This window comes from Hakea prostrata, chromosome 9, assembly GCF_041222555.1.
Source record: "Hakea prostrata isolate BN-2017 chromosome 9, UWA_Hpros_2, whole genome shotgun sequence".
NCBI lineage: Eukaryota > Viridiplantae > Streptophyta > Magnoliopsida > Proteales > Proteaceae > Hakea > Hakea prostrata.
Window position 1 is genome coordinate 60,797,543 of NC_142608.1, and position 20,279 is coordinate 60,817,821.

Genomic DNA, 20,279 nt, shown 5'->3' on the forward strand with positions numbered 1-20,279 from the left:
ATTTTTCGGCGAAACATCGTTGAAGGAGAAAACCCAGTAGTAGCGGCAGTGCTCAAATAGCACCACTGACTGCAGAGAAAGAAACAAAAGAGAACCAGTAGCAGCCAGAGAAAGAAGCAGAAAATCCAGTAGCAACGGCAAGTTAGCAATTGCGGCGCAGTGGCGAGTCAGCACCAGTCTACCACCATCGCATATACCACCACCACCACACGCACGCATCAGCGCACTTAGAGACACAAAGAGAGATTTCTTGCAACCTTCGAATCTTCATCAGTAATTTTCAGGGAACTTTCGGCGAGATTTCGCCAGTTTGCCAGGTAGTGAACCGGTGATCCCTGCCGAAAGTTTGCACCTTGATCTTAGCAAAATCATATGGAATACCAAATTTGCCCTTATATCTAGCCATTTTGAATTTCTAAGATTTAAATCTTAATGAGATGTTGTAGGGTAAACAAGTAATAACAAAATTTTAGGATTATTTTTGAGTTAATGCTATGTCAGCATCAACCAAAGAAGCTTCATGGTAGGGAATATTATTAACTTCAAGCAAAATCTAAGGTTGGGTTAGTAATGTAAAAAAGTACAGATGATAAGATAGTAATTAAGCTATTGTACAATGAAATTGACATTGCAAATTTGATGACCCTCTTGACGCAGTTACAAGTGAAGGAGGGCAATAGAAGTTTTACAAAGAATATGATTTGACTAGTAATTAAGTTATAGTACAAGTATCAATAAATTTTTAAAAGAGCAAAATTAACATTACATATCTAAACTTAAAGGCCTCTTAACTCTGTTAGAAGTTCTACAAAAGAAAACACTATTATAAATGAAAGCAGCAACGGAAAAAAAACCTCTGCTATGTACAACAATGCATTTTTATGCCAAATTATAGGCTTTGAAAAGTTTAAAAAAGTCTTATAGTTTCTTATTTTTTTAGCCTATGATTTGGTATAAAAGTGCATTGCAGTACAACAGAGGATGTTTTCGCAAGCAGCAACAATAATTTTTTTTTTTGTTGCCAACCCCGGTTTCCAAGGATTTGCCCTAACTAATCAGGTGTTCGACTCGGGTCGCACACCTGGCTGTGGTGGGTGAGTTTCCCAGCGAGGATTTTTTGCATCCACAAGGTTTCAGTACCGGAACTTGCTTAAGTGGACCAAGCTGCTTACCACTTGGACCAACCCCGTTGGTAGCAACAATAATTTTAGAAAGAGTAAAGATTTGATTAGTAATTAAGCTATAGGAATAAGGAAGCAAAGCAATAGTAATTATTTAAAGAAAAAAAGGGGGAAAAAATAAAGGAAACACAGTCTACCGAGAAGTCCGGTAAAATAATAGAAATGTACCCAGAAGTCTACCGAGAAGTTGAAGTCCAATAAAATAATAGAAATGTTTCCCCAGGAAAGCTTGCAGAAACGCTCCCATTTGCTAAACAATGGTGGGTGTTGCTACTATAAACATAAGCAGCAAAGCTCTGCAATTTCCTCGCCAACATCATTTTCAAGTTCGAAGAGATTAAGGCATATTCTTCAAGCAATTTGTTAGAAAGAATGGCTGCAACAAACGATCTTCAGGCCTCTTCTTCATCCTCCTCTGTTTCTACTACTTGTGAAGTGTTCTTGAGCTTTTCTGGCGTAGATGTTGGGGAAATGTTCGCTGACTATCTCTACGAGGATTTGGTTGGGTCTGGAGTTCGAACTTTCAGGGATAAGGAGGAATTGCGCCTGGGATTCGAGACTCGACAAGACCTGCTCGATAAAATCGATCAGTCAACGATTTTTATTCCAATCTTCTCGATCAACTATGCTTCAAGCTATTGGTGTCTCGAAGAGCTTACCCATATCGATGAAAACAAAAAGGGGCATACGATCATACCCATTTTCTTCGGGGTTGAACCAAGGGATGTGCGAAAACAGGGCGGAGAATTTGGGGAAGCCTTTGAGATACACCAAAATTGCTTTGAGACTAAATTGGACAAGTGGCGTAAGGCTCTGAGAAGGGTTGGAAAGTTGAAGGGATGGCATATCAAGGACCATACGTAAGTCCAACAGTTTCCTTCTGATTCCAGTTTTTAGGTTCAATTTAGGTTTTCTGAAGTCCATTTATTAGTTATTAATATTTATGATTAAATGACATAAAATTTTGCGATTTCTTTGAATGTTATGTCATAGATAATTTTTTTGTTATATTAGAGGGTGAGAAATTTTCCATCCTCTAATGTCTTTTTTGGTTGGATTTTTTCATTCACTGTTAATGTTTTATCACTTTTTATTTGCATCTAGGGGGAAACCCTCATGACCTTGAAACGAGATCTCCTGCGAGTTGAGTGGATACCAAAAAGAAAAAAGAAAAAAAGAAAAATACTATAATTAGGCTGCGAGTATATATATATATAGCCATCTTTGTCGAGGTTGAATGAGATTAAGATATCTTGATCTCGACTCAACCTCAACATGTCTTCACACTCCTTTTCCCTATAATGGTTTTGGTGGTTTGGTCGAATTTTTTTGATAGAAAGTTGATTGGATGTTTACCTAGGCTGCATTAACAAGCTGCTTAGCTCATCAACAACTAAGATCTATTAATTTTGAAACCAATCTTGAAGCAAGTTGGGTGTTCTTCCCAAACTTCATTTTTCTTTTCAAAATCTATGCTCTATACCAGTGGAGCAGAAGTCGGAGGAGCTACTTAGTCATTGACTTTAGTCTTGCACTCTAATTGTGTAACTTATAAGTACACTGGTATTGTAATATGAAATTATGAACAATGAATATGTTAAGTGTATTATTTGGCTTTAAACCTTTTGTCTTGGTTATATTAAGGAATGGTTGTGCAAATCATGTTTTTTAAGTTTGCATGTTCACTCCTTCAGCATATCGACTTCATGGTAGGGTCAAATTGGAACTTATGTGTACACATGTTTTCTCACAAATCTAAGGCCACCACTATGTTTCAAAGGCTTAAATTAGGCTAAATACCAAATTCCAACATAAACTAAGTCGTAATACTAACCAAGATGGGCCCTCAATATGGGTCAAGTTGACCAAGGATTTTTACTAGATCTTAGCGGAGATCTTGGTTTTTGTAGGGATCAAGACTGAGAGGTCAAACAATAGAGCCAATATAGTCTTGGACAAACCCAAATGGAGACGAATCAGATCCAATTAAATTTTGGATGGGTTAAAGGTAGCAACACCGTGGCTATAAGAAGTTCTTAGTACCTCCGTCATCTCAACCACTAGATTAAGGGTATCAATAAGACCTTGTAGCCGAACCTGCCCAAACCCATCATGAGCCCGACCAAAATTTCAACCTGAAGGGCCGGTTAGGTTATATGTTAATTTGCTCTAGTTGGATTGGGTAGGGTTCGGGTTTATCCCTTACGCTAGGTCAACATGAACCTAGCCGATCCTATGTTGATTGGACTATATAAAAATCATAAAAGTTGAGTTCAATAACTGAGTAACCCACCAACCCTAAAGACCTAAAGTGGGTTATCACAAGTAAATGTAGGTTGTTAGAATTGCTCATGGGTATCTCTACCTTTCTGAAATCTGCAATTTAGGATTTAAACATATTTCAAACTCATTGCTATCAAATAAGAAAATGAACATCCATGTGATAAATTATGACTCTTAACTGAAAAGGGAAAAATAAAAACCTAGGTTACGCTAGGGCCAACTTGACCTTACTAGGGTGGATTGTGGGTTGGGCCTAGGAAAACCCTGACAGGGTTTGGTTTGGATTGGGGATTCTTAGGCCCTAATAATGTAGGGTTAGGCAGCAAGGTAAAAAATTCGATCGAAATGAACATTTCGACCTTGGAAAAGGTCGAAATTTTGAGGTTTCGGTCGAATTTCAACCGAAACTGGATACTTTTTTCCTGATTCTTGAAAACTCAATTTCGAGCCTCAAATGCACTCAAATTGATTTGGATTTTTGCATACTAGCTATTTCAAGCATAATAAACACTTTAAAATTACTAGTTTACTAAAAAACTACTAAAAATGTAACATCCAAGTATCCAACATTCCAAGTATATAGTACATGAATCAGAGAAGAAGCGGGAATGTTATTACTTACAAGTTACGAGTCTATTCTAATCAAGCCTCAAGGTCTCCCTCTTCCGTCTGCACCCCATACAAATGACAATATAACTCCCATGATGTTTGCCCCTGCCCCATATAGTTTTGGACATAGTCAAGAACTGCATCTCTGTATGTGGCCTCATCTACATGCATAAGATTCCCTGACAGTGGGAAGTTGTGAATCTCCAAAGGAACTGGTGGTGGTGGGGCTTGTGGCTGTGGAATAGTGTGGAAGATCTGTTCAACAAATGAAAGAGCACCCTGCCCTTGGCTCTCAGGAGAAGGATAAGGATACTGATAAGGTCGCAGTGGCTGACTCCAATAATCGACAGTGGGAGGGACACCATAAGCTCCATAGGCCGCTCCATAACCATAAGGCTCCAGTCGTGGCTGACTGACCTGACCCTGAATCTGATAGCCAGGAGGGACACCATATGGTCCATAAGGACCATAACCATAAGTTGACTCGGTAGAACCAATACTCTCCACAGCAATATCATATGAAGACTCTACAGGCCTATGCCATCCGGATCCTCTGGAGGTGGAGGAGTCTTTAGCATCATCAATGCTCATCGATCTCATAGATCCCACCAAGCTCTCGGCCGGATGGATGGGAGGACCCATATGATGGCGTGTCCTTTGTGCTCCAGCCATGCTGTCTCCCCTTCCCCTTCCTCAAATATGTAGAGGAAACATTTTTGCCTCAAGATGCAGCTCCAGTATGGTCTGAATCCTGTGTCGCATGGGTGAACTCTCTCCTGTGAATATCGGTGGTCGTCCTCCCCCCCCCCTTGACTCTCACGTACTGCTGGTGGTGGTGGTGGTCTGTCCCTAGGATCAGCTGAATCCTCATCACGAGGTCCCACACCCTCCTCATCCCCTCCATCATCACCGTCATCATCACCACCATTGTCGTCATCGCCGGAGGCCAGAGTCACCTCATCCTCAGTTTCGAACCAAAAAATCAAATCCTCACTCTGGGTGGATGCACTAGGGTGTGGCACGAAGGGACGGGCGGGCTCTGCATGTGGCCTCCCCTCCTGGGCCATGAAGTCCCCCACATCAGCCCCCATCTCCTCCGCAATCTGACTATTGGGAAGACCTCCCTCCTCATCCAACAATCCGTCTCCATTATCCCTGATCCAGTCAACTACTGGGTTATCATCATCATTCATCTCAAATATGTTGGCCAACTCGATATTGGTGCTCTCTCTATCCATCCCCTGTCTAATATGATCCTCTCTCAGTCTCATATTATAGTGTAGGTAGACAAGGTCCTCTAGACGCTTCACACCCAATCGGTTGTGCCTCTTCGAGTGAATGAGGCTGAAGGTGCTCCAATTTCGCTGGGGGGGGTTAGGGACGAAGGAGTTAAGCGGGGCGTGAGAGAGTTAAAGGTAAGGGTTTTGTTGTGTTTTTTTTACTTTTTGCTTTACACGTCGGTTGATTGATGTTTTGTTTTGCACTTTTTGTAGAAATTGTCTTCTTTTTTTTTTTTCGGCAATCACATTTGCTTTTAAAGGGACGTGGTGTGAGTCACGTCTTTCAAATTGCAACCACCACTTAGCTTCGCAACAAACATAGACTCCAAGTCATTTTAATACTTAAATAACTAAATTAAAGATAGAATATAATAATTAAATGTATAATGAAATAAATGAATGAACTTACCCGGAGGGGCGGTTTCCCGTCCCGATACGGCCATAGCACGATCGAAGCTCCCAGTGGCATCCCTAAAAGCCTTTATCTAATATATAAAGAGAAAAAACAATAATTAGTTACTAGGTTAATGACTTAGTATAAAACTACGAATTGTGAATATCAAATGACTCAAATCACTATCTCACCTCCATAAGGATGATTGCTTGTTTAGCTGTTTCCGGTTCGAACTTCTCCACTACAGTTTGGACAGCATCCATCAAATCTTGCCTCATCCCAAGATTGTCCTTGTAATGGTACTTGGGATTTAAATAGTATGTTGTGTAAGAAAAAGTATGTCATAAAAGGGAATAGTTAATGCTTAATAGTGTGATAACAGAATGAAAATTAAATTAAATACTAGACTTAACAACTCACAAGCCTTATGCAGTGGATCCTGCAACATAGACTCCTATCTACTGTTGATGATTTGAAGGACTTTCTTGTTGCCGCGTGGGTGGACCTGAGCAACTTGCTGCTTCATCCTATCTACTGCAGCAAATATGTGTGGTAGAGTAGGTTTTCTTTGCTGATCTACCATCCTCAACACATTCACCACAAGCTCAAGCATCTTCACCACTATCCTCACATTGTGCCAGAAAGTCTCATCAAGGATAGTCAACTGAGCTCTCCTTCCTCCCACTGATGAAGAACCCTCCCAGTTAAACCACTCCTCTGATGCAAACATACTCCTAAGGGCAGTCTTCCTACTCTCAAAGCTCTGCAGTGCTATCCAATTAGTAGCAAATCTGGTTATGCCTGGCCTCACTAACTCACCCTAACACTTGTCCCTCATCATCCTTAATGCATAGGTGTGATTATATATGAAGGTGCTAACATGTCGAGCTTGGTCCATGGTATTCTTCACAAGCTTGACCTTTCCAATCTCCTTCAACATTAAGGCAATGCAATGAGTAGCACAAGGAGTCCAAAAGAGCCTATATCTGTCCATCCATCAAGGCATCAAGCCATCAATACAAAGTTATAAAGTGTACATGTATATGTGTAAATTGTAATGTAAATATATGTATTTACAAATGAAAATTAATACTATATGTTTAGACTTTAGATACCTGGAGTTCTCCTGCATCTTCAACCCAGCTTTCTTGTAGTTTGAGCCATTATCAGTCACAATTTGAACTACATTTTCCACTCCAACCTCCTTCACCACTTGCTTCAGTAATTTGTAAATGTATTTTGCATCCTTCTTCTCACCGAATGCATCTATTGACTTGAGGAACATTGTCCTCCCATCACAATTCAACATGAAATTGATGATGGACTGTCTAGTGGGACTAGTCCAACCATCACCCATCAGAGTCACTCCATAATGATTCCATATGGGCTTTAATCCCTTAATGTACTCATTTATGTCCTCTTTATGCTTAGGCAAATACACATTATATATCTCATATGGAGTGGGGCCCTGTACACCACTCCCAGCCCTGCCTATCTGCTCAATCATATCTCTGTAGTAGGGCCCCTGGGCTGTATGTGCTGGAACATTATGGTAATGCGCCCATTTGGAAAAAGCCATCCCCACTTTCTCCTTCACACTCCCCCATAAGTGCTTCAACTTTCTCTGTTTATGCTCAAGCCTCGCAAATAGGGCCGGATCATTGCGAAGATCTCAAGATCCAGATCTGTAGGATGTGCTGAGGAAGCTCGAGCCCTTGTAGGGGCCCGTGGGATAGGAGCCTCCTGCCTCACACTTTGAGACCTCCTCATAGGGACTTGGGAGCCATCTGTGCCTCCCATACCTACTGGCTCTCTAGAGGACCCACAACCTAGACCCCTCTGTTGCCTCCTCATGTCATCAATCCTCTGTTGCTCCCTACTCATCATCATCTCCCTCCTCAGCTGATCGCCCTCTGGATCAGGGTCACTGTCTTCTGGCTCATCCCTACCATAACCCTCAGGATCTGGAAGGTCATCTAAGCAGGCATCCTCGAACTCATCCCTCTGTGTTCTCTTCTCTTTCCTCTTTTGCTTTCCACCACTAATATATGAGGCCATTGCCCTCTTGACCTCTACAGCACCCCTGTTACATCCCTGTTGCCACCAGCTAGATGCACCTTCAATCTAGTGGCCCCACCTCCTATTTGTTTCTTGCAGTAATTACACTCGCTCTTCCTCCTATCAGTTGTCAGTGGCCTCCCATGATCCCAAGCTATGTCTGACATCTTTAAAATAGAGTGCCTGATACAAGAAACACATACTAAGTATCTTGAAAAGCTCCACAATATGCTCTAAAAATGACATACATGCTTCTAATAATAACCTCCTATTTTTAAATTAAAAAAAATATATGTATAACTATATAAGTATTTTTTAATATATAAATAATTTTAAAATATATAAAATACACACTAACTATCTTAAAAATATCCACAACATGCTCAAAAAATTGCATACATGCTTCCACTAATACTCTCCTATTTTCAAATTTAAAACAGAAATTAATTTTTTTTAAATATTTAAATATATATTTTTAATTATTTAAATATATATTAAATACAGTAAAATTACATAATTAACAGAGAAAAAATTAATTCAACACCATCACAGCAATATGGTGTCTCAACTCTCACATACATTCATTTGAAGCTTATACATGTACTATACATATACATTTTTAACAATATACATAATTTAGTAAATAATTTTAATAACAGAAAAAAAAAAAAATAGTAGGAAGAATAAAAAAATAATTTTGACACTACAAATTCATAGATCAACACTCTAAAGTAAACATATATAAATTTGGAAGCAATCTAACATGATTTAAGGCACAAATGAAACAAAAATAAAAAAATGAGAAAGTTGGTTACTCACCTTGCAAGATTTGAGAAAATGCACAAATGGAGGAGCAAATCAAGTGTTTGAAGGAAATGGAATACTAGAAATTAGGTGTAGAAGGGGATGAAAGCAAGAGAAATCACAAAAAATTTCAAACAGAGGTCGAAATATCCAGGGCGATATCGCTTAAAACAGATAAAAAGGCTCGGTAGGTCGAAACTGGTTCGATTTTGGGTATTTTATAAGTTGCGCAAGTGTCGTTTCGGCCCGATATGGTATCGGGCCGAAATATCGACTCGTATCAACCAAAATTTCGGTCAATACAAAACGATATGGATACATTTCGTGCCTACTACTACATTTCGTTTCAATTTGGATTTTTGCAGGCATTTCGATCGAAATTTTGACCATTTCGATCGAGTTTTCTTCCATGGGTTAGGGATTAGGAGGACCTAACCCAAACTGGCAGTTTGACACCCCTGTGTTAGTTTATTTGCTTAAATCTTATCTTTTATTTATTCTTCTATTTTCTTATTAATTTTTATTTATTTTTCCTAACATTAATAATCTAGTCGAATTTTTACCTCCTATCACTAATTCACTCTTTTTCTTTTTTCCTTCTAATAATGAAAATCAGTTTAAAGCTAAAAGAGAAGCCACCAGAGCATATTAAGGACATTGATGCAGGACAACTAGCTAGGACCAATTTGATCTAGCATTTGACGTCAGTTCAAACCAGCCAACTGGTCAAAATAGAAGGTACCCTTGCTATGCAATTTTGACCAGTCAGCCGAGATTGCCACAATAGGAGAAAACATGAAGAAAGAAGGCCAAATGAATAGTGTCGCCAGCCCTTTATTTGGTATAGAAGATTTGTGGGGCCCAAAATTTAGATTGCATAAAGATTTTATTCTTGGGAGATTTAGGACCTTAATTTAGTTTCTATATTAGTTATTTATGCATGTGGTTGAAATATAAAGCCTAGTAGTTTCTAATTTTATTTAGTTTCTATTTCTATAAAATTCTATTGTCATTAGTTACTAGGATATTAGTTTCAATTTTTAATAATACTTGGTTTTCATTTATTGTAAAGCTTTAGTCAAGTTATAAATAGGCCTTACATTGCAATAGAAAAAAAAGCTTTTGGAGAATAGAAAACAATGAATTGAAGCTTTAGCCATGGGCATTTGCAACCCCCCTCTCTTTCCTTTGCTCTTCTTCTTATGGGTGTTCTTTCCGTTGGCCCCTTCTTCTAAGTCTAACTCTTCTCAGCTTTCTCCTTCTTCTACCTATTTTCTTTAACCTAATAAGGAGCGAAAAAATCTTCAAATAATTCTCGACACTGCTTGTAAAAATGCCCCAAAATGCTCTGAATTGTTTTGGGTCCCCTACTAATCATTTCAGCACTTTCGAAAATGGGAACCTACTCAGTGGTGGTGAATGCCTTTCTTTGTTGATTTGGATGCGTTTGAAAGTGCCAAGAGCATTCTAAATTAGCAAAATTGGTCTACACCCATGACACCATTAGGGTTTCAATGGAGGATTAAGTTGTTCTTTCTCCCTCTCCAGTAAGGACTAGTTTCTGTTTGACTTAAATTGTCAGGAGTCCAAGTATATTGAAATACATCTTTTTTTTTTTATTTTACTTGCTTGTAATCAGCCTATTTCATATGGAATGAAGTTAAAGCTTTGTTTGTGGGCATGCAAACACCCCCCCCCCCCCCCGTTTTTTCTCTCCTTCTTCTTCATCTTCTTTTTCTTCTTCTGCCTCTTCCTTGCAACTTTGATTCTTCTTAGGCTTCCCCTTATTCCCTTCTCTTCTATTCCTTCCTCTCCTTATTCTGTCTCCGGTAAAAATTTAATTGGTTAAGGACCAACCAATAAATGCGAGATATCCTTTGTTGGGAGAGTGGTGCTCATTTAATCTGTCCTCCAATCTTCTTACCTTTATTCGAGTGGTATCTTCTCTATCCCCAAATCCATTATTCAGTCCATGGAATCCCTCTTCTGTGCCTTCCTCTAGAAAGGTCAACAAGGTTTCAGATTCCTTCATCCCATCTCTTAGGCGGCGATCTCTTGTCCCAGAGTTGAGGGTTGCCTTGCCATCCGTCGTATCCTTGATGTTAACTTGGCCTGCCTCCTTAAGCTTATTTGGATTGCTTCCAAGCATGACTCCATCTGGGTCTCCTGGGTCTATTCTTACATTCTCAAACATGATTCTTTTTGGGCTGCTTCCTGCCCCTCAAACCCTTCCTGGATCTGGAGGAAGATTCTCCTCCTTCGGCCGTGTGCTCTCTCCGCCATCTCTATCCAAGTCTCGAATGGTTCCTCCACCCTTTTCTGGCTCGACCCTTGGCATCCGTTGGGCATACTCTTCCACCTGTGCAGCCTATGAAACCCGCATCCCTAAGACAGCCACCTTGGACACCTTCATCTCCTACGGGGCCCGGGGCCCGGGGCCCTCTCCCCCACCCTAGTCTCACACATGTTTGGGATGCGCTCCCCCTGATCCTCAACTTGACCTGAGATACCACCATTTGGTCCCCTTCACCTTCCAAATCATTTTCCACCTCCTCCGTTGGGAATCTTCTCCGCTCCCCCCATCCCCCTGTCCCCTGGTCCCATTTGGTTTGGTTCAAAGGCCACATTCCCCGTCATTCCCTCACCCTTTGGAGAGCTTTCAATCATGCTCTCCCTACCCAATCCTTCCTCATCAGCTGCCACATTCCTGCCAACCCTAGCTGCACCCTTTGCTAGAGTGGTTCAGAAGACATTGACCACATTTTCTTCTCCTGTCCCTTCACCCGTTCCCTTTGGGATAGAGCTCTTGCTTCCATTTGGCCCCGCTCGAGGCGCTCACACGGGTTCGTTCGTGATTGGTATTGGATCTCGAGGAATTTTGCTGGTTGCTCCATTTGCAACTGCCTTGGCAAGTTAGTCTTTAGTGCCACCATCCATCACATTTGGTGGGAGCGCAACCTTAGAAGATGGACTCCCAAATCGTGATCCTTAGACATGATTTGGAAAGCCATCTTCTTTGATGTTTCTTCTAGATTGCTCTCCCTCCCCCCATCCCCCTGTTGTTGACAACCGCAGAAATAGGTTGATTGTTAGTTTCTGGGGTCTCAGTTGCTCTTTCCCGTCCCCCCCTCTTGAGCTCCCTGCTATTCCCCCCCCCCTTTTTTCCCTTCTTTCTTGTCTGCCCTTTGTAATATTCTCTTGTAGTGTTGCTTTTTTTTTTTGATATATTATTCATTCATCCAAAAAAAAAAAATGCGAGATATGCTTGTCGTTACTCTATTTTCTCACTTTTGAAAAATTTTGGAGACTCAGTACGACACAAAGATATTGGAAGACTTGTACGACACAAAGATATTGGAAGACTTGCTAATCTACTTTAGGAAACATAATTCACTTGTGATTTCTGCCATGTTGAATTTATTTTTCTTTTCCTCTTGCAAATATTCATCACTAAAGTGTTTATGCTTTTTGGTTTGAATTACACAGGTATGAAGGGAAGTTAGTGAAAGAAGTTGTTCAAACAGTTTTGAGGACATTGAGGAAGCCAATCTTTACTGTTCTCAACAAGCTAGTTGGAATCCAATCGCATAAAGAAAAGATGTTGGCGTTATTGGATGCAAAATCCGAGGAAACAATAATGGTGGGGATTCATGGACTCGGTGGCATTGGAAAGACTACAATTGCTAGAGCTGTCTATGATGAAGTCTGTAGAGACTTTAATGAATGTAGCTTTATTGAAAATATTCGAGAAAATGCAGAAAGATATGGGATTCGTCATTTGCAAAATCAGCTTATCTACGATATCCTGAAGCGAAAGAGTCAAAATATTATTGATGTGAATGCTGGAGTTGAAGGGATACTGCAAAGTTGTCGCTCGAAAAAGGTTCTTATTGTTTTGGATGATGTGGATCAAGATATTCAGGTAAAGTCTTTGGTTGGGGATGGTAAATGGTTTCGTGAGGGAAGCAAAATTATCATCACAAGCAGAGATAGGAAAATTCTAGAAGATCAAAAACATGGTGGAATTTATGAGCCTACGGAATTGGAATTTCCCAACTCTCTTAAGGTTTTTAGCCTACATGCGTTTGGACTAGACCAGCCCCCTGACAATTATATGGATATCTCAAAAGATGTGGTAAGAACTATTGGGGGACATCCGTTGGCTCTTCAAGTTATAGGTTCTTCTCTAGCCTCCATGAAATTTTCACCAAGCACATGGGAAGGCATGTTAAAGAAGTTGAAAAATATTCCCATTAATAAAGTTGTGAGAAGACTGAAAATAAGTTACGATGGATTAGAGCATGAGGAGCAACAAATGTTCCTCGATACTGCTTGTTTTCTTTTCGGAATGGATAAAGACATTGCTTGTTACATATGGGAGGGGTGTAACTTTTATCCTCAAGTAGGGCTTGAAGTCCTTCGTTTAAAGTCTTTGATAAACATTGGTGAAGATGGTAAGTTAGTGATGCATGATATGGTTCGGGATCTTGGAAGAAATATTGTTCTAGAAAGCCAAAAGAAGTTAGGGAAACGCAGTCGAATATGGTCTCAAGAGGATGTTTTCTTTTTACTCCAAACAAAGATGGTAGGTATTGAATGGACTTTTTTTTTCTCCCCGAAATAGGCTTTTGATGGCATTTTCTTGGGTTATTAGAACAATCTTGGTGTTTTAATTGAATTCCTCTATTTTGTAGGGAACGAGTTATTGTGAAGGACTCAGTATTGACTTCAACATTCTGAATGCTGGCCGCATATCGCAAAGCGAATGTTTGATGAGTGAAGGATTCGCTCCACTGACTGGATTAAGGTTACTCCGAGTTGATTATGCACAATCTTTTGGGGACTCCACCAATTCTTTTTCAGAACTGAGATGGCTTTCTTGGAGGGGATGCCCTGGCCAATATGAACTCACCAATTTTTGTCCTTGGAAACTGGTTGTCCTTGATCTATCAGGCAGTGAGATCACAGAAGAATGGATGGGTTGGAATGACATCAAGGTTTTGCTGCTCTTTATGTTTTTATTCTTCATATCAATAGTCCTGAAAAAAATTTTGACAAATTTCTTTTGGTCCTATCTAATTAGATAAGTTACTATTTATTTAATTTTGCAGAAAGCAGGAGATCTTAAAGTTCTAAATCTCACATCTTGCCATCAATTACGTAGAACTCCTGACTTGTCAGAAAACCAAAAACTAGAGGTTTTGATTCTTAGTGACTGTCAAATGTTGGTTGGGGTTGACCCATCCTTTGGTAATCTCAAGAACTTAATTACACTGGACATGAGTAGCTGCGGGAGTCTAGAGCATCTCCCGATCGAGATATCTCAGTTGACCTCTCTCAAAAAACTTGATTTAAGATGGTGCTCCTGTATAATGTGTCTCCCAGATGAAATTTGTCAGTTGACTTCTCTCGAAACACTCATCTTAAATGGATTATCGTTTCTCCAGAAGCTGCCAGAGAAAGTGGGTGGAATGATCTCCTTGACAACACTCGATTTATCTGAGTGCATTAGTCTGGAAGATGTCCCAATGGAAATTTGTCACTTGGCTTTTCTCAAAACTCTCCGTTTGAAGGGATGCTCATGTGCAGAAAGATTGACAGAGAAATTGAGCAGCATGGCCTCATTGACAATCTGTTGACACCAAAGGACGCCATAAACTGGGGGTCGACGCATCTGTTGGTCATCTCAGGATTTCAGTCATTAGAAATAAGCAGCTGAGAGAATCTAGTGTGTCTCCCAGTTGAACTTTGTCAGATTAGTTTATTGGAAAGACTTGTTTATAGTTGCTACTCTAGCCTAGTTCATGTAGAAACTTGATTCGAGTATTGCAGCTTTTATGTTGCAAGATGCTTCTGCAATATAGAATGTATTCCTAGAAACTAACTGCATTTCAAGTTTGTAATTTTTTTTTCAATTGATAAACATTGAATATGATTAACTTGTCTTGATAATAGGGGTCACATAGATGCCTCTCCCACTTCTGTCACACCATGGTAATCTAAATAATGCATTGTCATGCTCTAAATGAAGGATTCTCTTATTTTATTAGATGAACACAAGGCTTCACTTGTTTAGTCCATGCTTGTATTGAGAATAAGATTCCAATCAAAGTTGTGAATCCCATTATATTTAGCTTCTTTGACCATACAACATTCTTAAAAGTTTATGCAGGATCAACATGGTTGAATGCATTGAAGCTAGTTTATCCATTGCATGTCTGTCAAGGAATAGAAAACATCGAAAATAGAAAGAAGAGCAATGGCTGAATATGACTAACAAAATAGCAGCTACTCAACCTATTATGATAACCGGCAAGCTGATGACTGTTATGAAAACTGTTACCCTGCAACAGCTAGGGAATGGTGTAGTTGCTACTTTTTCTTGGTATTAAGATGTACTTACTATTTCACAATGTAGAGATGGTAGACATATATTGACATATATTGTGCTGACATAATAGGTTTACTTACACTCAGGCTTTAATATTGGTTCATCTTTCCCACCTTTCCATCTAATTTGCTCTGCAGGCTTGTTTTCTACTTCTAGTATTTGTTCACATCTTTTGCTTTTGCTGCTGCTGTTTTCTTTGCAACATTCTTTCCTCTGAAAGCTAACCACACAATGTAAAGAACAGTAGCAATGCTAAATGAAACCTCGTTACATATTAGACAGGAGGGATCTGTTAGTGATCAAGTTGCATGTAGAATTCTACATTTCTGGGCTAGAAATGGTAGTTGCAACAAGCAGAAACTGAGCAGTACTGTGCGCAAACTTTTTCTGAACCATGAAGATACCAATACAGAACTGTTCAAAGAAAATCAAAAGACAAACGGACCAAGTTGTGTGTTAGTCTCTCCCCTTCCTTTAACCGACTCCTCCTATCTTCTCACAGTTGCTGCATGCGATAATTTCACCCCTTCGATTAACCAACTCCTCCTATCATCTCATAACCACAAATTCACCCTTTCATTCACTGACTTTATCCTTACTCACACATCCCATTAAAAGCGATTTCTTTCAGTCTAACACACAAGCACTCTCCTCTCTCTCAATTGGTCTCTAAATTCAACCCATGTAAGTTTCGACCGCTGATGCATGTCGCTGGTGTTATAATGCCACCCCCTATTTAGGAACAGAGTTACCTTGCAAAGCGAGTGAAGGCCGAGTTTACAAGGGTAGAGGTAAGTTTTGCACTGAAAATTATTTTGGTGAAGCCCGATTTGCATTTAGATTCTTTATCCAACTAACTAGATTACCTTGAAATATATAGAATATTGATTATATCTTGGTTTAGGGTTTTGATATAAATATGTAACTCTCTTCTTTCTATACTGATTTTCCAGACAGTTGAAAATTGTAAATTGTTGGCAGCCTGAGTTTTTTCCCCTTGAGGGTTCCCATGTAAAATTTTGCGTGGCTCTATGTTCATTCTTTTTTCTTTCAACAAAAGGAAACCAAATTTCAGTTTTATAAGTCTCCCCTAGTTTGAGCTGATGCGTGGTAGATCCCACATTAAAATATGACTTCTAGAAAATTTTCGATCAACACTTAGCATGAAAAGACATCGTGGGTCAAGTGAAGTAAGACGGTGTTGTTACTGATGCTCGCCGCAACCCAACTGGCATGGTGGTTATATTTGGTATTTTAAAAATGAAAAGATGACACATTATCAGTTAATAAACAATTCTTAACAACATTTGAGGCAGAGCGGTGCCTTTGAAGGAACTCAAGAAACCCTAGCCGTTGTCGACGCTGAACGCCCTCCACCATCCCGCCTGTTGAGGCGGAGAGACTCGGCCTTTGCAATCTCTCCGCCTCTGTTTATCTTTTCTCCTCCTCTCCTCCTCTTCCCACTGTTTTCCCCTCTCTCCTCCTCGGCACATCTGATCGGCTTTCTTTTCTTTTTTCTTCCTTTTTCTCTGGTTTTGAAAACAAGATCAGATCTTCATCCATCTGGTTTCACTTCAATTTGTTTTCCAACCTCTCTCATCGCCGATATCTCTCTTCTTTCCTGTCTGCTCTCTCCGCCTCTCTGTTTATCTTCTTCATATCCACCCCCACTCCTATTCTGCTGCCTCACCTCCCTCTCTCCGCCTCCCTCCAGTGACCGGTTTTAGAGAAGAAGAACACTAATCGGTGGAACACCCCCGTCTGCACATCTCCCTCTGCCTCTCTATTTGTCTTGTCAATCTCCACCCCACCCCTGTTCTACTCCCCTCACTTCCCTCTCTGACTCTCTCCCGTGAAAGGCTTAGAGGACCCCCAAAAAAAAAAGAAAAAAAAAAAATGCCTCTTGCTTTTTGCTCGAACACCCAGATCTGTAGTTCTGTTTTGTTTTTCCGGCCGTTCTTTCCTCTCCCTGGTTGCAGTACTTCTTTTTTCCCTTTTGGTTAGTTTTAAATAACGAATAATTTCTTTGGTTAGAGCGATCGTTGGTGAACTCCGCCGAGAAACTCCAAATTTGGATACAAGTCTCTCTACGGAAAACTTGAATGCCTTTACGGCAGCGCCGGATGGCAGGTCTGACCCTCCTCCGCACTTTTGATGTTACCACTGTGACAACCGAACGACTTTTGAGTCCACCTTTGAGGCATGTTGTGTGTCCGTGTCGTGTTGTGTCTCCGTGTCCGCCCTTGAGGCGTGTTGTCTGTCTGCCCTTGAGGCGTGTTGTATGTCCGCCCTTGAGGCGTGTTGTCTGTCTGCCCTTGAGACGTGTATTTTGTTCTCCTATGTGGGTGCCGTGCTTATTTGGTATTGTATTTGTTGCAGCATTATTTCTAAGGGTACATTGGGCTTGACCCATCCCTTACTCAGGATGACCCTGTCTATTGCATATATGACAGTTTGGTCGCTTTCCGCTCCTTGGTTTGGTGTGAACCTTGTGCTTTCATGCAGCTGTGTGTCTGTATTTTTCTTTCTTTAATGAATGAAGTACTGTTTACCAAAAAAAAAAATCTTAACATCAAGGAACCAATGGTAAAGACATTACATAGTACAAGATTTAATAAATAACCTAAAAAATGTAAAATGTAAGGTAAGATTGTAATTCAGCAATAATACAGGAGCAATAGTAATTATTTATTTTTATTTAATAAATTAGCACCAAATTACTGACCAGACAACATTAGATACATTTAAATAATATATCCTTTGCGAAAAACTAGGTCTTAATTTAATTTGTGTGGATTTGTACCTCTGAGTCGATCCAGGTGATGACTTATGAAGTGAAATACAAATCTTGCTTCAATGGGTGATCTTGAGGAAGTTCTGGATCTCCATTTGCTGTTCTTGCAGCTTCGACCTTCACTGTTCTTGCTGCTGCAGACGAAGCTCATCTTGTTGAAGGTATTATATACTGCATCTGTATTTCAGTTAATGTTTGGAACTCTAGCTGCTACTACTAATACTGAATATAGTGAGATTGATTTTTATTTTTTTTTTTCTTATTTCATCAGGTAAGTAACTAATCAAGAACTATGAGTGGAATTTGGTCGACGGATGATAAACTATTTGTGGATGGGAAGTTAGGGATCTTGTCGTTCGACCTCAAATTTGCATCTTCACCTTCTCATTCATTACCAGTGGAGAGGAGATCAGGCATTAAATATGATGGGCCAGAAAAAGATAAATTCAAACACTTCTTGTCAACGATGGGCTATCTTGTTAACAATAAAGGGAGAGTTATTGTTGCAGTCCCAAGAGACGATGATGAGGTTGAAGTTTTTCGTTACTTTCTTCTTGAAAAGGTGGTTCCTTTGGGTCCTTTTGGTTTCTCAAACAAACCCATACCAAAAAATCTACAAGAGACAATATTGCGAGCTGAATTGAAAAAGAAGAACGATGAACTGAACGAATTGCAAAGGCAACTGTCGAAGAATAGGGTGAATCTAGAAGATGTCAAGTTTGATCCTCCTCGTGTCTTAGTCTCTACAAACTCCAACTTCCTAGGGTTTTGCCGTCGGATGAGTCGCACATACGTCAACTCGGAAGGAGACTATATAAAATTTGAGTTCACCGCTTTGGATGCTGTAGTTTCGTATGCTTATTCTGAAATTCTTTACTACTGTGATGAGGATTGTTGGATAAGTACTCCTTTTACATGGGTGCAATATGATGAGAGCTCACCTGAGCAAGATATCGTTTTTCAAAGATTTTATGAACCTAGTTATGCTAATATTCGAGATCACGGAAACCCTGGTACTTGGCTTGTGAATGAAGCTCTGAGTAAAGCACGTAATTGCCTCTCATGCGCTTTCGCCCTTGGTCAGTATCGTTTTTACGGCCAAATAACAAGAACTTCTAGTACATTTCGGAGCAACGCTTTGGTTAGTGTGTTCTTTGACCAATGTCGATATGATGGCAAGTACTGCTATGTTGATGCTTTAGGGACCACTTTCTTTGTTTTAGATACCGAGAAAATAAAAACTTGGGACACCAACCCTGTGGGAAAGCCTCCAAGACTTCTTGATTAGGCTTCTTTTTCCTTCTGGATGTGGAAGAGTATTTTATAATCTTTGGTTCTCTGTTTTAGTAGTTTCTTGTTATTGCATGAATTAGTCAATCTTAGCTTCAAGTTTGCATCTCTCAATGCATTTGGCAATGGCCAAAAGCATGGATTGCATCAGTTGTTCTTTTGAATCCCAGCTGATATGTTGTTATATTGAAATAAAACTTTGTCCTCTTATTATTCCAGCAGCCAATGATGACTACAACTTCTGTGGAAATTGTTCTTGTTTTTTTTCTCTTTTTTTTCTCCCTTTTGAAGGTGGTAGATATAAAAGACACAACACACATCCATTGACTTTTTTTCCCCTGGGGGCCCCCCTTGAAAAATTCCAGCATTTGGGTTGATATTCCATAGTAGTATAGCAGGCTCTTCCCTTTTCTTTTTAAGTATCCTCTTCTAATCTACCTCTTCTTTGTTTTTAGGGTTTAGGTAGCAACTAAAAGATGATTTTTAATTATGGCCTTCTAGTTAAACCCCATGTTCAGATCCCCTCTACTTAAGCAAGTTGTTCTCTCATCCTCACGTGAACACGCAATTTGAAATTTCGAAAGATAAAAACAAGAGTTAGTAAATAATTATATATCATTTTCCACCTAACATTGCATGTGATTACTTTTTGTCATACCTTCTTACAATATTCATTAACCAATTAATAATCTATTAACTCACATTAAAGGCGGAAGTTGTTGCCAGGAAGAAATAAATTTTATATGTGTTCATATTTAAGTGAGAAATACACAAACCATCGTTTCCTGTGAATTTTTCATTGATAATTTTATTGGAATCCTTCATCAATGCAAGGTTGGATAGTTGGCAAGAACAGTATTTCTTATTCAAAAGATATGTCAATACAGCGTTTATCCAGGGCCTTTTTTTTTAGGAAAGTTTTTTAAAAAAATTTTTTGGGCCCCGGGTTTGGTGTCATTTATAATTAAAAGAAAATTATATTTTACATTCGGTTCTCTTGTGTGGTATTAAAAAAGATCAATTATGTACCAGTTATAAAGAGTTTGAGAATAAGCATATGAAAATGCAGCGTCGATAGCTATACAGAAGTAGAAGTTCCAGGAAGATTCGGGCCCCAACAAAAAAAAGCCCCCCAAAACCCCCCCCTTTTTTATTTTGTTGCCCCCCCCCCAAACCCCAAATTAAGTCAAATAAA

The 20,279-nt window shown here is 39.6% G+C and overlaps 1 protein-coding gene across 1 annotated transcript; it reads left to right on the plus strand.

The window, feature by feature from the left end:
- The first annotated feature begins 1,372 nt into the window (after window positions 1-1,372).
- Window positions 1,373-14,907, plus strand: LOC149005960 (disease resistance protein RPV1-like). The gene is made up of 4 exons (XM_089169507.1): window positions 1,373-2,041; window positions 12,096-13,194; window positions 13,304-13,606; window positions 13,721-14,907. Exons 1-4 carry the CDS (start codon window positions 1,554-1,556, stop codon window positions 14,246-14,248), a joined length of 2,418 nt encoding a protein of 805 aa, XP_089025633.1. The 5' UTR covers window positions 1,373-1,553; the 3' UTR covers window positions 14,249-14,907.
- Window positions 14,908-20,279: the final 5,372 nt, after the last annotated feature.

Coding starts and splice junctions, on each gene's coding strand:
- LOC149005960 (XM_089169507.1), top strand. CDS start 1,554: ATGGCTGCAACAAACGATCTTCAGGCCTCTTCTTCATCCTCCTCTGTT. Junction 2,042..12,095: donor TGGCATATCAAGGACCATAC/GTAAGTCCAACA, acceptor TGAATTACACAG/GTATGAAGGGAAGTTAGTGA. Junction 13,195..13,303: donor TTTTACTCCAAACAAAGATG/GTAGGTATTGAA, acceptor TCTATTTTGTAG/GGAACGAGTTATTGTGAAGG.